Source organism: Sclerotinia sclerotiorum, genomic scaffold (assembly GCF_000146945.2).
Source record: "Sclerotinia sclerotiorum 1980 UF-70 scaffold_3 genomic scaffold, whole genome shotgun sequence".
NCBI lineage: Eukaryota > Fungi > Ascomycota > Leotiomycetes > Helotiales > Sclerotiniaceae > Sclerotinia > Sclerotinia sclerotiorum.
The window spans coordinates 427,088-441,556 of NW_001820833.1; the positions used below are offsets into that span (position 1 = coordinate 427,088).

The 14,469-nt window shown below is 42.2% G+C and overlaps 5 protein-coding genes across 5 annotated transcripts; 4 read left to right on the top strand and 1 right to left on the bottom strand.

Annotated features, from left to right (window-relative positions):
* Positions 1-605: 605 nt before the first annotated feature.
* SS1G_02263 (hypothetical protein) lies at positions 606-1,261 on the top strand (the record flags this gene model as incomplete). Its single annotated transcript, XM_001595997.1, has 4 exons — positions 606-676; positions 727-859; positions 914-1,198; positions 1,253-1,261. 4 exons carry the CDS (start codon positions 606-608, stop codon positions 1,259-1,261), a joined length of 498 nt encoding a protein of 165 aa, XP_001596047.1.
* Positions 1,262-1,581: 320 nt separating this feature from the next.
* Positions 1,582-3,003, top strand: SS1G_02264 (hypothetical protein; the record flags this gene model as incomplete). Its single annotated transcript, XM_001595998.1, has 2 exons — positions 1,582-2,047; positions 2,096-3,003. The coding sequence occupies 2 exons, from the start codon at positions 1,582-1,584 to the stop codon at positions 3,001-3,003; spliced, it is 1,374 nt and encodes a 457-aa protein (XP_001596048.1).
* Positions 3,004-3,843: 840 nt separating this feature from the next.
* On the top strand, positions 3,844-6,507 carry SS1G_02265 (hypothetical protein; the record flags this gene model as incomplete). The annotated part of the gene is made up of 5 exons (XM_001595999.1): positions 3,844-3,946; positions 4,011-4,217; positions 4,360-5,022; positions 5,072-5,218; positions 5,297-6,507. The coding sequence occupies 5 exons, from the start codon at positions 3,844-3,846 to the stop codon at positions 6,505-6,507; spliced, it is 2,331 nt and encodes a 776-aa protein (XP_001596049.1).
* Positions 6,508-9,090: 2,583 nt separating this feature from the next.
* On the top strand, positions 9,091-11,322 carry SS1G_02266 (hypothetical protein; the record flags this gene model as incomplete). Its single annotated transcript, XM_001596000.1, has 5 exons — positions 9,091-9,232; positions 9,292-9,487; positions 9,546-10,679; positions 10,735-11,089; positions 11,143-11,322. 5 exons carry the CDS (start codon positions 9,091-9,093, stop codon positions 11,320-11,322), a joined length of 2,007 nt encoding a protein of 668 aa, XP_001596050.1.
* A 592-nt stretch (positions 11,323-11,914) lies between these two features.
* SS1G_02267 (hypothetical protein) lies at positions 11,915-13,369 on the bottom strand (the record flags this gene model as incomplete). The annotated part of the gene is made up of 1 exon (XM_001596001.1): positions 11,915-13,369. The coding sequence occupies one exon, from the start codon at positions 13,367-13,369 to the stop codon at positions 11,915-11,917; it is 1,455 nt and encodes a 484-aa protein (XP_001596051.1).
* Between the last annotated feature and the right edge of the window lie 1,100 nt (positions 13,370-14,469).

Below are 14,469 nucleotides of genomic sequence, written 5' to 3' on the forward strand. Positions count from 1 at the left end.
TATCGATATCAGTTTCTACGGGGCGATGAGTGATGAAAGGTCGTCATTCTTCCATGGTGTTATTCTACCAAGTTAGCCAGTGTGTACTTAGTATGGATGGATCCCTTGTGTACTCATCCCGTGCCACTCCGTAAAGTACCGGTTTGTCCAAATCTCTAGGTCATGTGATGTTTTGTGATAGAATCACACTTGAACGTACCTAGTGGCAGATGCACTACCATGCTTACATAGGAATTATTAGTCATCAACCTTCAAGTGCGATACCACTAAATCGTCACAGCACTAGCAGCTCCAAACTTGAACAGTCCAACGCTAGTCAACGACCGAAAATAAACTACCTACCTACCTACCTACCTACCTACCTACCTTTCTTTCGCATCTTACTTTGTCTAAGCATTTCATTTTACACTTTACACGAAGAATAGGTTATCTTTCCATCCGGAAAAGGAACAAGAAATAAAACCCGAGACATTTCACAACATCTACGACTTTCCCATCACCGTGGAAGCTACTTTTCTACTTTACGCATTCGCTGCGGTCAAATCCATCATCTTTAGATCGGTCTGAAATCAAATACCCGAGCATTTTCTATCGAAGTCACCAAAATGATGGCAGGATGGTTCGCGTCCAACTCTACTCTGGATGAGCAGATTGAAAAGGCTACCAACTCTTCCTTGTTAGTCCTGAAATTCATCGAGGGGTGTCACAATCGTTAACATTAACCAGAGAGGATATCGCACTTAACCTCGAAATCTCCGATGTGATCCGATCCAAAACTGTACGCGCAAATGAAGCTATGCGATCACTCAAAAGGCGCATAGGCAACAAGAATCCTAACTTTCAACTGAGTGCACTGAATGTATGAATTACTAGACTTCATCTAATAATACTAATTTACTGATTGTGATTCTAGCTTACGGATACTTGCGTCAAGAATGGCGGTTCGCACTTCCTAGTTGAAATCGCATCCCGGGAGTTCATGGATAATTTGGTCTCGCTTTTAAAGGCATATGGCGGGGCTGCAGTTAACGACGACGTCAAGAATAAAATATTGGAGCTTATCCAGAGCTGGGCTACAGCGACCGAAGGCCGTAGCGAATTGTCTTACATTGGAGAGACCTATAGAGCTTTACAAAGGGATGGTTTTCGATTCCCGCCCAAGACTGATGTCGCAAGCAGTATGTTGGATAGTAGTGCTGTGAGTAAATGATCACTTCCTCGTGAACTGTGCTGACCTGCTACAAGCCACCAGAGTGGATAGATTCAGATGTATGTATGCGATGCCGGACAGCATTCAGTTTCACGAACCGAAAGCATCATTGCCGAAATTGCGGCAATGTCTTTGACCAACAATGCTCAAGCAAAAACCTACCCCTCCCTCACCTTGGGATCCTACAGCCTGTTAGAGTAGATGATGGTTGCTACATGAAACTTACCGACAGGTCTTCAAGAGGCCCTACATTTACCAGCGAACGACCGCCTGCGCATACATCCCATAAACATAAGTCACATGCATCTATGCAACCCCGGGACGCGCGAGTGGATGATGGGTTCGATGAAGACCTTAAACGAGCTTTGGCAATGAGTCTGGAGGAGGTCAATGGTCACTCAGGGGCTGGTTATGTTCCACAGACGAAACTTAAACCTACACCAGAAGCTCGGGAACCGCCAAAAAGAGGAGTTGTTGCAAAAGATACAGGCAAGCCTGGAGACGAAGAAGATGACGATCTGAAAGCGGCGATTGCAGCATCACTTGCCGATATGGAAGAACAGAAGAAAAAGCATACAGCTACTATTAAGGAGCAGTCCTCTACTGCTGGCTTGAGTAACTCTTCTGCAGGTTCTCTCGTTCCGCCAAAAAACGATTACGAACTTACCCCTGTCGAGGCAGAAAACATCAATCTGTTCTCCACCCTGGTAGATAGACTACAGACCCAGCCACCAGGAACAATTCTACGAGAGCCGCAGATCCAGGAGCTTTATGATAGCATTGGTACTCTTCGCCCAAAGTTGGCACGTACCTATGGTGAAACAATGAGCAAACATGGTATGTATTTTTTTCAGCATCTAGTCTACACTAACTAACATGCCATAGATGCTTTACTAGATTTACATGCGAAACTTTCCACGGTTGTACGGTATTACGATCGTATGCTTGAGGAACGCTTATCGAATACGTATAATCAACACAGTATTGGAGGCTATAATCTTCCGCAGCAAGGTGCTGCGTCCAACATGTATCCTTCCATTCCTTCTAATGTACCCAATGGAAGTGGGGGCGCGGAAAGTTTTTATACGAGTAGTTCTCAAAGAGAACCTTATGCTCATCCCCAGTCGACATATTCCTATCCTCCTGGTCAACATGGTCAAAAGCAACACCCTGCATACAACAAAAGAGCATCTGTCTCTGATGTTAACTATCCTCCGCTAGACCAGCGAACTGAGAATTTCGCGCAGCAACAAGGCCACCAAATTCAACGTCAACATACTGGCAACTGGCAGGACAGTGATCTTGCCCCTCAATATCCAGCTCACTCTACCCCTTATTCGCCACAGCAGCAACACCAGCCACCTATCCAAGCTCAAGCACCAACAGGTGTTCCTTCTCAACCTCCAAACAATTTTGTTCCACTGGAGCTGATTAACAATACTTCGGCTAACCCCAATACAACGCCGTATTATGGTACTACTGTTTCCCAACAACCTCAATCAGTACCAGAGCAGTCAAGCTCTCAGTATCCGGCCCAATCACCCCCTCATTATCCGCACGCACCGTCACCTCAACAGTTTACCCACCAACCATCAAACCCACAAGAACCATCGTATCCTTCCTCTCAACAGCAACCCTCGTACTGGCAAACGCAACAACAAGCTCCAACACCTCAACAATCATGGCCCACGCCCGTCTCAAATTACACTGGGTACTCTCAAGAATCATTCCCGTCTGCCCCACAACATGTCCCTCAAGCAAAAGTAGTGGAAGAGAGTCTCATAGATCTTTGAACTATATTCTAAAGAGCGAGGTGTTCTGGTGCGAGTTACGTTTGTAGATTTCTTGAAGATCTTAGTGGGCGAAACTATGATTTCTAGGCTGGAGTTAAAAGACATCACGAAAACATGAATTTACGGACACCATTTTCCCCGGAGGGAATTGTATACTCTTATTGATAGTGTAATGAAAATTGACCTTAATTTGCGATGGCAAACATTGTATAATCTCTTGAAAGCTATGCCTTGCAACTGCCTGATTTGTCCACCTTGAAAGAGGTTATGCAAAGGTGCCTCTGCTGAGTCTTAGTAAATGCTCCATCACGAAATAATTAGTTTCTCGTCCAGTATTTTTTTTTTTTTTTATAGGTCGTCATCCAATATAGCAAGCTGGCTTAGCTTTTCGCCTAGTCTTCATAGACGAGCATTCTTATGACCGAGTAATACGATAGTCTATGTGTAAACCTGCCTGTAGTATTGTTTGATGAACACCCTCTTGTTTTATACCCAGCAATGGAAATGATTCGGATAAACTATAGCTTTTGGGTCATGGTATTCAATGTTTTCTAGTTTATTACGCGGGCTGTGTCAACACCTTTAAAAATCGCCTAGAACCTTAAGAGGGAGAGCAGCATGACTAAGCCTAGCCCACCATTAGCTTCATCAATGACGATATGGACCCCACGATACATTGGAACCCTTTTGCTATAATTATTTTCCATCTGACCAGAACCTCAAAACCTGCCACATAATTTTCTTTTAAAGTCTTCTCAATCCTTGCTAGTTTTAGTCAACTAGAAAACTGCGTGCGAGTTCTTCAGGACACAAAGTATCATTGTTAATTTTCAACACAAGATGTCGCGCCACAAGAACGTCAGAAATCTTGATCTTGATGATGAATTGGATGATTTTGACGGTGGAGATGATTACGGTTATGAGGAGGAGGAAGCTGGGGAAGGTACGAAAAGCATTTCCTATACTTGATTGCTTCCTCGCAAACACTGGCTGACTTGCATTGAAAGGACTGACCGCGGAAGATCAAGAACAAATGCGACAAGGAACAATCAAAGTTCGAGAAGCTTTACCTTCCGGTACAAGCAAGATCACAGAGAAACAAATACAAGAGGCCTTGTGGCACTACTATTATGATGTAGAGAAGTCGGTGAAATACTTGGTAAACACATATCTTCCAAAAGTGCCCAAGAAAGTTGCAGGAAACAAAAGTTCTGGTAAGTCAAGTTCATTTTGTCTTTGAATTTTTCTTTTTGTCACGAAAAGATTGCATACACATACTTGGACCGGAGGTGGGTTCCTCGTCTTATCCTTAATTTTTCCTTTTTCCGACATAACTCTAGCTAACACAGACGATAGAGTGTTACATTGGAGTCTCTTCTTCCCAGACATATACCACCACCTCATCCGCCAAGAACTTCTTTGCCAATATCCCGTGGTTTGACCTACCTCCGGAACGTGTTGCGATTTTTACACCTCCGCCACAATATCCAGGCGGACTTTTGGGAGGTTCTGCGGAGGGAGCTCCAAAAACGTCAAAGTTGCAGGCTCTAGCCGCGGCACGCAGGAAAAAGGCACAAGACCAGCAGAGTTTGACCTCGGAAGTTGAAAAGCCCATGGCCAATCTCTCTCTGAACAAGGCCGGGGGTGATAGCACAACAGAACTTCACGACAACAAATCTGTCAGCAGTAGCGGTGACTCTTTATCTAAAGATGCGAAGTATGGAGGATCACCATTCAGGAAGCGCAAAGATTCTAATCCCCACGAAAAAGTTCTGAAGCCGCAACCTACCTCTAGGAACCATCAGACAGAGATTGAGCCCTTAGTTGAATCTTCTCCCGTCTATCAGGCCAGCCCATCTGCATTCGCTAGTACCATGTTCCAAACTGCAAGCGTAACACCGAGGTCTCGGCCAGAGAACAATTTTACCATGCCGTACTCTTCAGAAGTTCTGAACACGCCAGCTAATCCTTTTGCAGGACCTAGTCCAGACGACGTTGTCATAGCAGCGCAGTCGAAAGGTTCGGTACTTTCTGCGACATCAAAGAAGTGAAACTAATCATATAGCAGCCGGCGGTAAAGGACGAAAAGGAACGCCAAAGGAATCACCAAATGAATCACGGGGCTCCAATGGTGTTGATGCGTCCAAAGTTGATGATGTGCCAAGAGCAACGAGCAAAAATTTAGATGTTCTAGCAGAGTTCGAGAAAACAAAAAGTAAAAATGCTGCGAATTTTGTAGTTATAGGTATATCAATACGAGCAAAATTATTGCTTTATTTTCTAACATTGATAGGTCATGTTGACGCCGGAAAAAGCACTTTAATGGGTCGTCTGCTTTATGACTTGAAGGTAGTAGATCAGAGAACGGTAGATCGGTATCGCAAGGAGGCAGAAAAAATGGGGAAGTCATCATTCGCTCTTGCCTGGATTCTGGATCAAGGAACGGAAGAACGAAGTAGAGGAGTGACGATTGATATTGCGATGAACAAGTTCGAAACCGAAAAGACAGTCTTCACCATTCTTGATGCTCCTGGTCATCGCGATTTCATTCCAAACATGATTGCTGGAGCAAGTCAGGCAGATTTTGCTGTGTTGGTAATTGATGCTAGTACCGGATCTTTCGAATCAGGATTAAAGGGTCAGACAAAAGAGCATGCACTATTAGTTCGAAGTATGGGTGTTCAAAGAATCATTATAGCAGTCAACAAACTCGATACTGTCACTTGGTCACGAGAACGTTTTGATGAGATCTCGCAACAAGTTTCTGCCTTCCTCATGGCCGCTGGCTTTCAAGAGAAGAACATCAAATTCATACCGTGCTCTGGACTTAACGGTGACAACATCGTTAGAAAATCGACGGAACAAGATGCGGTATGGTATACTGGACCAACTCTTGTAGAAGAGCTTGATAATTCTGAGCCTGTAGCTAGAGCCTTGAACAAGCCTCTGCGCTTAACAATTGGCGATGTTTTCCGCGGCGGTGTGCAAAATCCATTAAGTATTTCCGGACGTATCGAAGCTGGATCTCTCCAAGTTGGAGATCCACTCCTTGCACAACCTAGCAATCAAAAGTGTTTTGTCAAAGGACTTGAAGTCGGCAACGAAACTGTAGATTGGGCAGTCGCTGGTCAAAATATCACAATGCATCTGAGTGATATTGATCCTATTCATCTCAAGATCGGCGATGTCCTCTGCTTACCCAGTCAACCTATAAGTAACATCAAAACTTTTACAGCAAAGGTGTTGGCGTTTGAGTTCTTGACACCGATGCAAGTGGATGTTCATAGAGGGAGATTACATACTGCGGGTAAAATCAAGGAGATTGTGGCAGTGCTAGATAAAGGGACGGGACAGGCTATTGGTAAGAAAAAGCCGAGGATTGTTAAACCGGCGCAGGTGGCTAGGGTGGTAGTTGAGTTGGAGACTTCGGTGCCGTTGGAGGCGCCTACGAGAGTTATTTTGAGGAGTGATGGAGCTACGGTTGCGGCAGGGTTGTTGGAGTAGAGTGACGGATTTGAGAACGGACGGGAGATAGAGCGAGTGAGTGGTTTGACACCCGAATGAGGTTGAAATATGTTGAGGGTATGGGATATAATGTATATTACTCAAGGCCATAGTAGGGGCAACTTCTCTGCCCTTTGGATCTTTGCATAAACGCGGAATCAAGAATACATATATAATTGATAAGGTTTTTATGGATGAGATGAGATGTTTTACACTTATCTCTTGAATTTGAATTCCTATTACTCAAATATATATTTACATTGATGTTGGAAATTATGATGATTCATCTGCCCTTAAATTCGAGAACCATCCAGATTAAATGAGTACTCTTATTCCCCTCCCTTGCGCTTCGCGCACGGAGTAAAATGGTGGACTGAATGTATCGATATCGATGTCCATCGACTATATTCTCCATCTATAGTCTAATTATTTATTACTTATCCCTCCTTTCCTAGAATTCTTAATCTGGATAGATGCTCAGCTTATTGGGGGGAGAAACTTGTATGATTTTTTCAGTTGGTGGTCGTCCTCTCACAAAACTATTATTATTCTTCTGTTGGTCGATAAAACTCAACGAGAATACGTATAGTTCTCAACAGTAATTAACGATGTTATGTATGAGTAGGGAAAAGATCTGAGTAGAAGTTGGGTTAAGAAGAGATGCTGGAGATGCGTTTGCGAGATGCTCCAGGACCCCGCGTTTCGCGTAAAGTTATGTTCTTGTATTAAGGTTTTTCTATTTTTAAGTATTTTATAGGTTTATAGGTATGTATGGGATTCGACCTTGATTAATTTCATAATGGAAGTGAAGAAAAATATTCATGAATCTGGAGGGTATTTGGAATTTTCATTTTATTTAGTTGTCAGGTATGTATACATTTCCATTGTTAGGTGGTGCGATTCTAATGGGGTATATACTAGGTAGTTTCGCATAAGATGTGATGATAATAAATCAACCCTCTTTACATCAATAATCATAACCCTTTCATCATGAAACTATTTTGTTACATAGTCTGTATTGTTGTTTTTAAAGTCAATGCATAAATAGTCCACTGAATAGTGTCAATTAGTGAGCGAATACTCCGTAGATTAGTCTTGGTAATCAGGTCTACCGGTATGTTCATCTCATCTTAAGCTACTCGTTGTTAGGCTCATTATGGAAAGTACGATGGTTGTGGGTCTATATAATCAGGAATCGTAGCTCCAAAAAGTAGGCAACTTTCATGGTGCTGCCAGAAAGTATGGAACTCAGACGCTAGAAAAATCAGGTTATTGCTCTTAAAGTTTACCATTTTGTGGTGCGTGCATAGAGTTCGGTTTTGGATCTCTTCTGCCCGCATGAGTAGAGGGGTTGTAAAGTGGCCGTGGCTGTTTTTTGATACAAGTGGAAGGTTTTTTGAGTTGGAGTAAGAACGCGGTGCTTTGATAACTATTGAATCTTCTGCTATGGAAAGTCGAGGTTTTGACCCGCTCTTAGATATACTTACATAAAAGGAAATGGCAGTGGAGAGGGTTGAAGATGCTTTGAACTTTCAATGAATCGTGGATGTTGGAAAATTCTGGATGGTGCATCAATGAGGCAATGTTAGGTATTTTAGCTTACTATCCGGTTGTTTGCATTGACTCATTCTTATAGTTTTAAAGCACATTTATAGCAATTCTAATGTTCTGGATTAGGCACCTTGAGGACACCTTTCTAGATAGAAAATCGACCAGGTGTCATTTATGAGATTGATCTTGGCAAAGGAGGGGAAGAGGATCCATGTATGGATGGTTCTTGAGTTAAGGTCAAAGTAAATGTTCCGGTGAAGTGCCGTTTAATGCTTTTAGATAGATTTAAGGAGTGATGATCCATTAAAAAGTGTTTATAGATCATGATTTATTTAGCAGTAGCTTTTTGTTGTATTGAGTAACTCAAGATATTAGTAGAAATTTCTAGAGGCACCCATGTATTTAACAGATATTAGCCGAGCTTTTTGCCATCATAGTTTGATTCATATACGAGGGACTCTCAGGAAACTATCTTTACTGACACATAGCCGTATAAATTTATTTGAGTATCCAAGCACTTGTGATTTAGAATTATGCCAAATATCAAGAGACAATTGCATGAAGTGTCCTTTCATCAATGTTTCCTTTTCTTACTTTCCTTAAATAAGTAGGTAAATTAAAGTCAATATTGCATTGTGGATATAATTTTGATAAAACATATCACAACGTTGATGACTTGCCGTAGCTGATGACTCTAGACCCATGTTCTTCCCCAGTTTATTAATTCGGATGATTACTTATTTTTAAAACTTATTTTAAAACAAAGGTGCAAGAGTGTCCTTTTCCATGAGCTTCTCCCACTATCCTGCGATAATGATCCGGATCAAAGATTTTCCACGCCTATCACCTAACCGAACCAATCATCAAATTTCTAAGTCCATTTGGGACAGATTTCCATTTCATCAAGAAAGCTTTCATAAAGTCGACTTCCTCCCACCTGTTCACTTCTTCTTTTTTACTTCTACATTCAAAGAATAGATTTCTTTTTAAAATACAAAATATTCCCAGAACCATCTTGGTAAACATATCATCATGGCCAGTGGAAACAGATCTTCCCTCTTTGTAGGGTTGTCTGCAGTTTTCTATCTTGTACTTTTATTCTCTCCCCTCGCTTTCCTTCAAACAGCAAACGCACAGTCCGATCAGGACCCTCTACAAGAATCATATGGCACAGGTAAACTTTCAATCTGCTTCCCCTACGAAATATCTCTTACTGACAGCTATGTCATTTAGTTATTGGTATCGATCTTGGAACTACCTACTCTTGCGTCGGTGTGATGCAAAAAGGAAAAGTTGAGATTTTGGTAAACGATCAAGGACACAGAATTACACCCTCATACGTCGCTTTCACCGACGAAGAAAGATTAGTCGGAGATGCAGCCAAGAACCAGGCTGCTGCCAACCCAAAGAACACTGTTTTCGATATTAAGTGAGTCCCCAATTGCTGTTCATTCACTAGTTTTTTATACTGACAAGTGTCCTTTTAGGCGTATGATCGGTCGCAAGTTCAACGACAAGGATGTTCAAGGTGACATGAAGCACTTCCCATTCGATGTTGTCCAAAAGGATGGCAAGCCTTCCGTACAAGTTGATTACCAAGGAACCAAGAAGACTTTCACTCCTGAGGAGATTTCCGCCATGATTCTTGGAAAGATGAAGGAAGTCGCCGAATCTTACCTCGGAAAGACTGTTACCCACGCAGTTGTTACTGTTCCAGCCTACTTCAACGACAACCAAAGACAAGCCACCAAGGATGCCGGTATCATTGCCGGTTTAAACGTTCTCCGTATCGTCAATGAACCTACCGCCGCAGCTATTGCTTACGGTTTGGACAAGACTGAGGGTGAACGTCAAATCATTGTCTACGATCTTGGTGGAGGAACTTTCGATGTTTCCCTTCTCTCCATTGACCGTGGTGTCTTTGAGGTTCTTTCTACTGCCGGTGACACTCACTTGGGAGGAGAAGATTTTGATCAAAGAGTCATCAACTACTTCGCCAAGAAGTACAACAAGGAGAACAGCGTCGATATCACCAAGGATCTTAAGACCATGGGTAAACTTAAGCGCGAGGCTGAGAAGGCTAAGCGTACTTTGTCCTCCCAAAAGACCACTCGTATTGAAATCGAAGCTTTCCACAATGGTAACGACTTCTCTGAGACTCTCACCAGAGCTAAGTTCGAGGAGCTCAACATGGATCTCTTCAAGAAGACCCTCAAGCCCGTTGAACAAGTTCTCAAGGACGCTAAGGTCAAGAAGGCCGAGGTTGATGACATCGTCTTGGTCGGAGGTTCTACCCGTATTCCAAAGGTTCAAGAACTCATTGAGGAGTACTTCGGAGGTAAGAAGGCTAGCAAGGGTATTAACCCTGATGAGGCTGTTGCTTTCGGTGCCGCTGTTCAAGGTGGTGTCTTGTCCGGAGAGGAAGGTACTGAAGAGATCGTTCTCATGGACGTCAACCCATTGACCCTTGGTATCGAGACCACTGGAGGTGTCATGACAAAGTTGATCCCAAGAAACACTGTTATCCCAACTCGCAAATCTCAAATCTTCTCCACCGCCGCCGACAACCAACCAGTCGTCTTGATTCAAGTCTTTGAGGGAGAACGCACTATGACCAAGGAGTAAGTTTTGCGATTTATACTTTCTAGAAATGCATAATTCTAACAAATACCCTAGTAACAACAACCTCGGTAAATTCGAGTTGACTGGTATTCCACCAGCACCACGTGGTGTTCCACAAATTGAGGTTTCTTTCGAGCTTGACGCCAACGGAATCTTGAAGGTTACCGCTGGTGACAAGGGTACTGGAAAGAGCGAGTCCATCACCATCACCAACGATAAGGGACGTCTTACTCAAGAAGAAATTGACCGTATGGTTCAAGAAGCTGAGAAGTACGCCGATGAGGATAAAGCTACCAAGGAGCGCATTGAGGCCCGTAACGGCCTCGAGAACTACGCTTTCAGCTTGAAGAACCAAGTCAACGATGACGAAGGTCTTGGTGGTAAGCTCGATGATGATGACAAGGAGACCGTAAGTTATTGATCTTTTCCATTGTGATTATTTCATACTAATTATTTTTATAGATTTTGGATGCTGTCAAGGAGGCTACTGAGTGGCTCGAGGAGAATGCTGCCACAGCCAATGCCGAAGATTTCGAGGAGCAAAAGGAGAAGCTCTCAAATGTCGCATACCCAATCACCAGCAAATTGTACAGCGGAGGACCAGGAGGCGATGATGAGCCAGAGGGACACGATGAGTTGTAGTTAAGCTTAGATGGTTCACGGTTTATGAACCGAATTGACATACTGCACTTTTTGATTTTTCAGATTTGTTAAAAGGGACGGTGCATGCAAAAATTTACATTTGTAATCCGTTTTTAGGGGTCACATAAAAGAATATAAGATAAAGTTTTGATATATGATGGTTCTTGTTTGATATGATGTTACATGATTAAGTTGTGTGTATATATGTGTCTGTTCAGCTAAGTGTCTATGATATTGTAGAAGTGGTATATATAAGGTTAATACCTAGTATATATGAGATAGGAATGTAATACGGTTGAAATATTTCGAAATCCGAGAGATTATAAAGAGATAATTAGAATTAGTATTAAAATTATATTATATTAATTTATATATATGTATACTCTATTTATTTTTTATACATCTATCTATTTATCTATCTAGACATTCTATGTTACCTATCCACCTATTATCGTAATTTCAATATATGATTTGTATAATAAAATTAATAGCTTATATTCGCCCAGATGAGCTACCTAGCCCCAAGAAAGGTATTCATTCCATGGCCAGTAATATCAACATCAATATTCATACCACCACTCAAACTCAGTGACTAATAATTATGTAAATCATGTACATCATCATGTAAGCCCCTAAAAGTATCATCATCAAAAGGAAGTTCTTCACAAATAACATCACTAACCTTTTTCATTACTTCCTCTCCAAACGCCATATTCCTCTCCAAATCATGAGCAAGTCCTGCCTCCATCTCCCCCTCCGCCTTCGTCTCTGGAAACAACTCAGTTCGAAACTTCACACCCGCCAATTGCGCCCCCTCCCACCCATCACATAAATCCTCACCCATGCCCTCTCTCCTCCTCGCCACCTCCTCCGCAACCTTCAATACCTCTTCCGGCTGCCAAAATCCCTCTTTTTTCTTCACCAATCGGAGGAGCGAGATTGCTTGCTGATATAAATGAGGATTTGGTGCTGACATAGCTATAAAATATAACGAGGCGATAACTCCTCCATCTGCCGTGAGGAAAGCATCATTATATTCCGAGCTCGCGTGTGTGAGTACGGATCGGCAAATATCGATGATGGTTTGGAATCGTCCAAGTTCGGAAACAGGGATTTGTGATGAGTTTGTTGTAAGGTGGGAATGGACGCGCAAGTCGACGATCAGGGAGAGCGTTTGATAGTGTAGGTGTAGGAGGAGACTGCGGTGGATTTCACGGAAATTCCAGGTTGAGAAGGAGCTTCGGATTAGGCCGTCGAATGCGCGTTTCCAGTTTAACATTCCGGTGTTGAAGGCGTGGAGGAGTTTGGTGCGGTGGGGAAATGGAGCTTCGGAATTTGAGGGGCTTTGGCATTGTTGTTGACCATGGGAATGAGATGGTTTGGGGGATACAGCGGTAAGGACGTAGAAAATACGAAGCTCGTAGTATTGTTGCGCGAGACTTGCAGCATGGAGACTTGGGAAACGATCACCGCATTCGGGTTCTTGAGTATCACTATCGTAAATTAAAATAGGTTTGCGCGAGTCCCAAAAGGAGGTTGCTTGAACGTCGAAACGGGTGTAGACCTCGAGAATATTTTCCTGTGCTTGTTTTATTGCTGGGGTTACATCTTGCGCTTTCCATGTATTGTATATCCTTAATCCATTTTCCAAATGTTCGAGTGCTTTTCCGTGATTTCCCTGCGCATTTTCCAAACAGACGAATATAATGCAACATGTTAACGTAACTTGAATCTCATCCTCCGATTTCAGAGCACGAATATATCGAATTGATTTATTATATTGCTGGAGAAAAGTCCGTTGGGTCGTATACGAAGGATTGCATAGATATTCATGCAAAACCGAAATGGCAATTACGGCATGAAGAACCGCGGGATGTGCTTCACTGAGCTGAAGGATCATTCGATGCCAAAATTCGGAATCGGCATTCACTCCCATCAATCCGAATATGGTTCGATGACGAAAATGATCGAAATATCGATGTTCTTTACCACTGCGTGTAGAGGTAAGACCTGGCTGTATGGAGATGCGATTTGGTGAGAGGATCATGGCGGTATGGTGCGGAGAATGGTATTCGCAGATTCGACCCGTGCTACTGCATTTTTGGCATTGGGGTTTGCTTTCGTCACATTTTATATGACGGATCCTTGAGTTTGGGTTGAGGTTTAGCTACTCTGTAATTGTTTCATAGCTTTTGAGTTTGTGCTTGAATATTTGCAATTGCGGGAGAATTGGAAAATAACAAAATTGTACATTTGCTAGTCGTCATGAAAGCTGTTCTTGACGCCTCCTCAGAGATATGGGGATAAATGTGCTCATGGTGATACTTGAAATGACATGTGTTGTAGAGAACAATGGTAAAAGTAAAATACATACTTGCAAGTGAGACACGCCCCTCTTGATTTCTTAAATTTAGACCGAGACCTCTTTTCTCTTTGAAGGGGAGGTTCGGATGAAATTATATCGGCCATTGCATTATATTATTAAAGTAAGAAGATGCACCAAAATGAGCATCATTAAATATTCTACGTAGGATATGAAAAAGGAGGAAGGAGAGCTAATATACTGCGGGAAGGATCCGAATCCATGTCATGTCGGAATTGTTTCATAACGTTATCCTTGTCAAATCTCTATTTTCAGATATGCAACATAATTTTTTCTCCCTCAAATGACGTGCATATTCATTTTTAATGGTTGTAATTGGACGGAAAATCTCATTAGATAGATCGTTACCATTAGAAGCTTAGATAGATTGGATATCTTATCAACCCCTCCTTAGACTTGGAAAGGGTATCACATCAATTTCAGTGACAGCGAATTGGTAATTCCTCAGAAGCGAGATCTTTGGGAGGTATACGATATGTATTAAGGGGAATTGATGCATCTTCTCATTCTGTTCTCGATATCACTTCAATATTAGCATTAAAAGTGCGCAGCCACAATTTGCAGGAGACTATCCAATTGATATCAGCTTCAAATTCCAAACGAGCCGACTAAATCCAGGTTTTCTGGTTTTTCACTTAATTCATATGTATAACAATCATAATATTTCATATACTCCTCTATAATAAAGATAGCTTGCTTCTTTTTTACTCATCTGTGCATTGCTATGATATTCCTACCATTCGAAAACGACGTTTCCCAAGTTG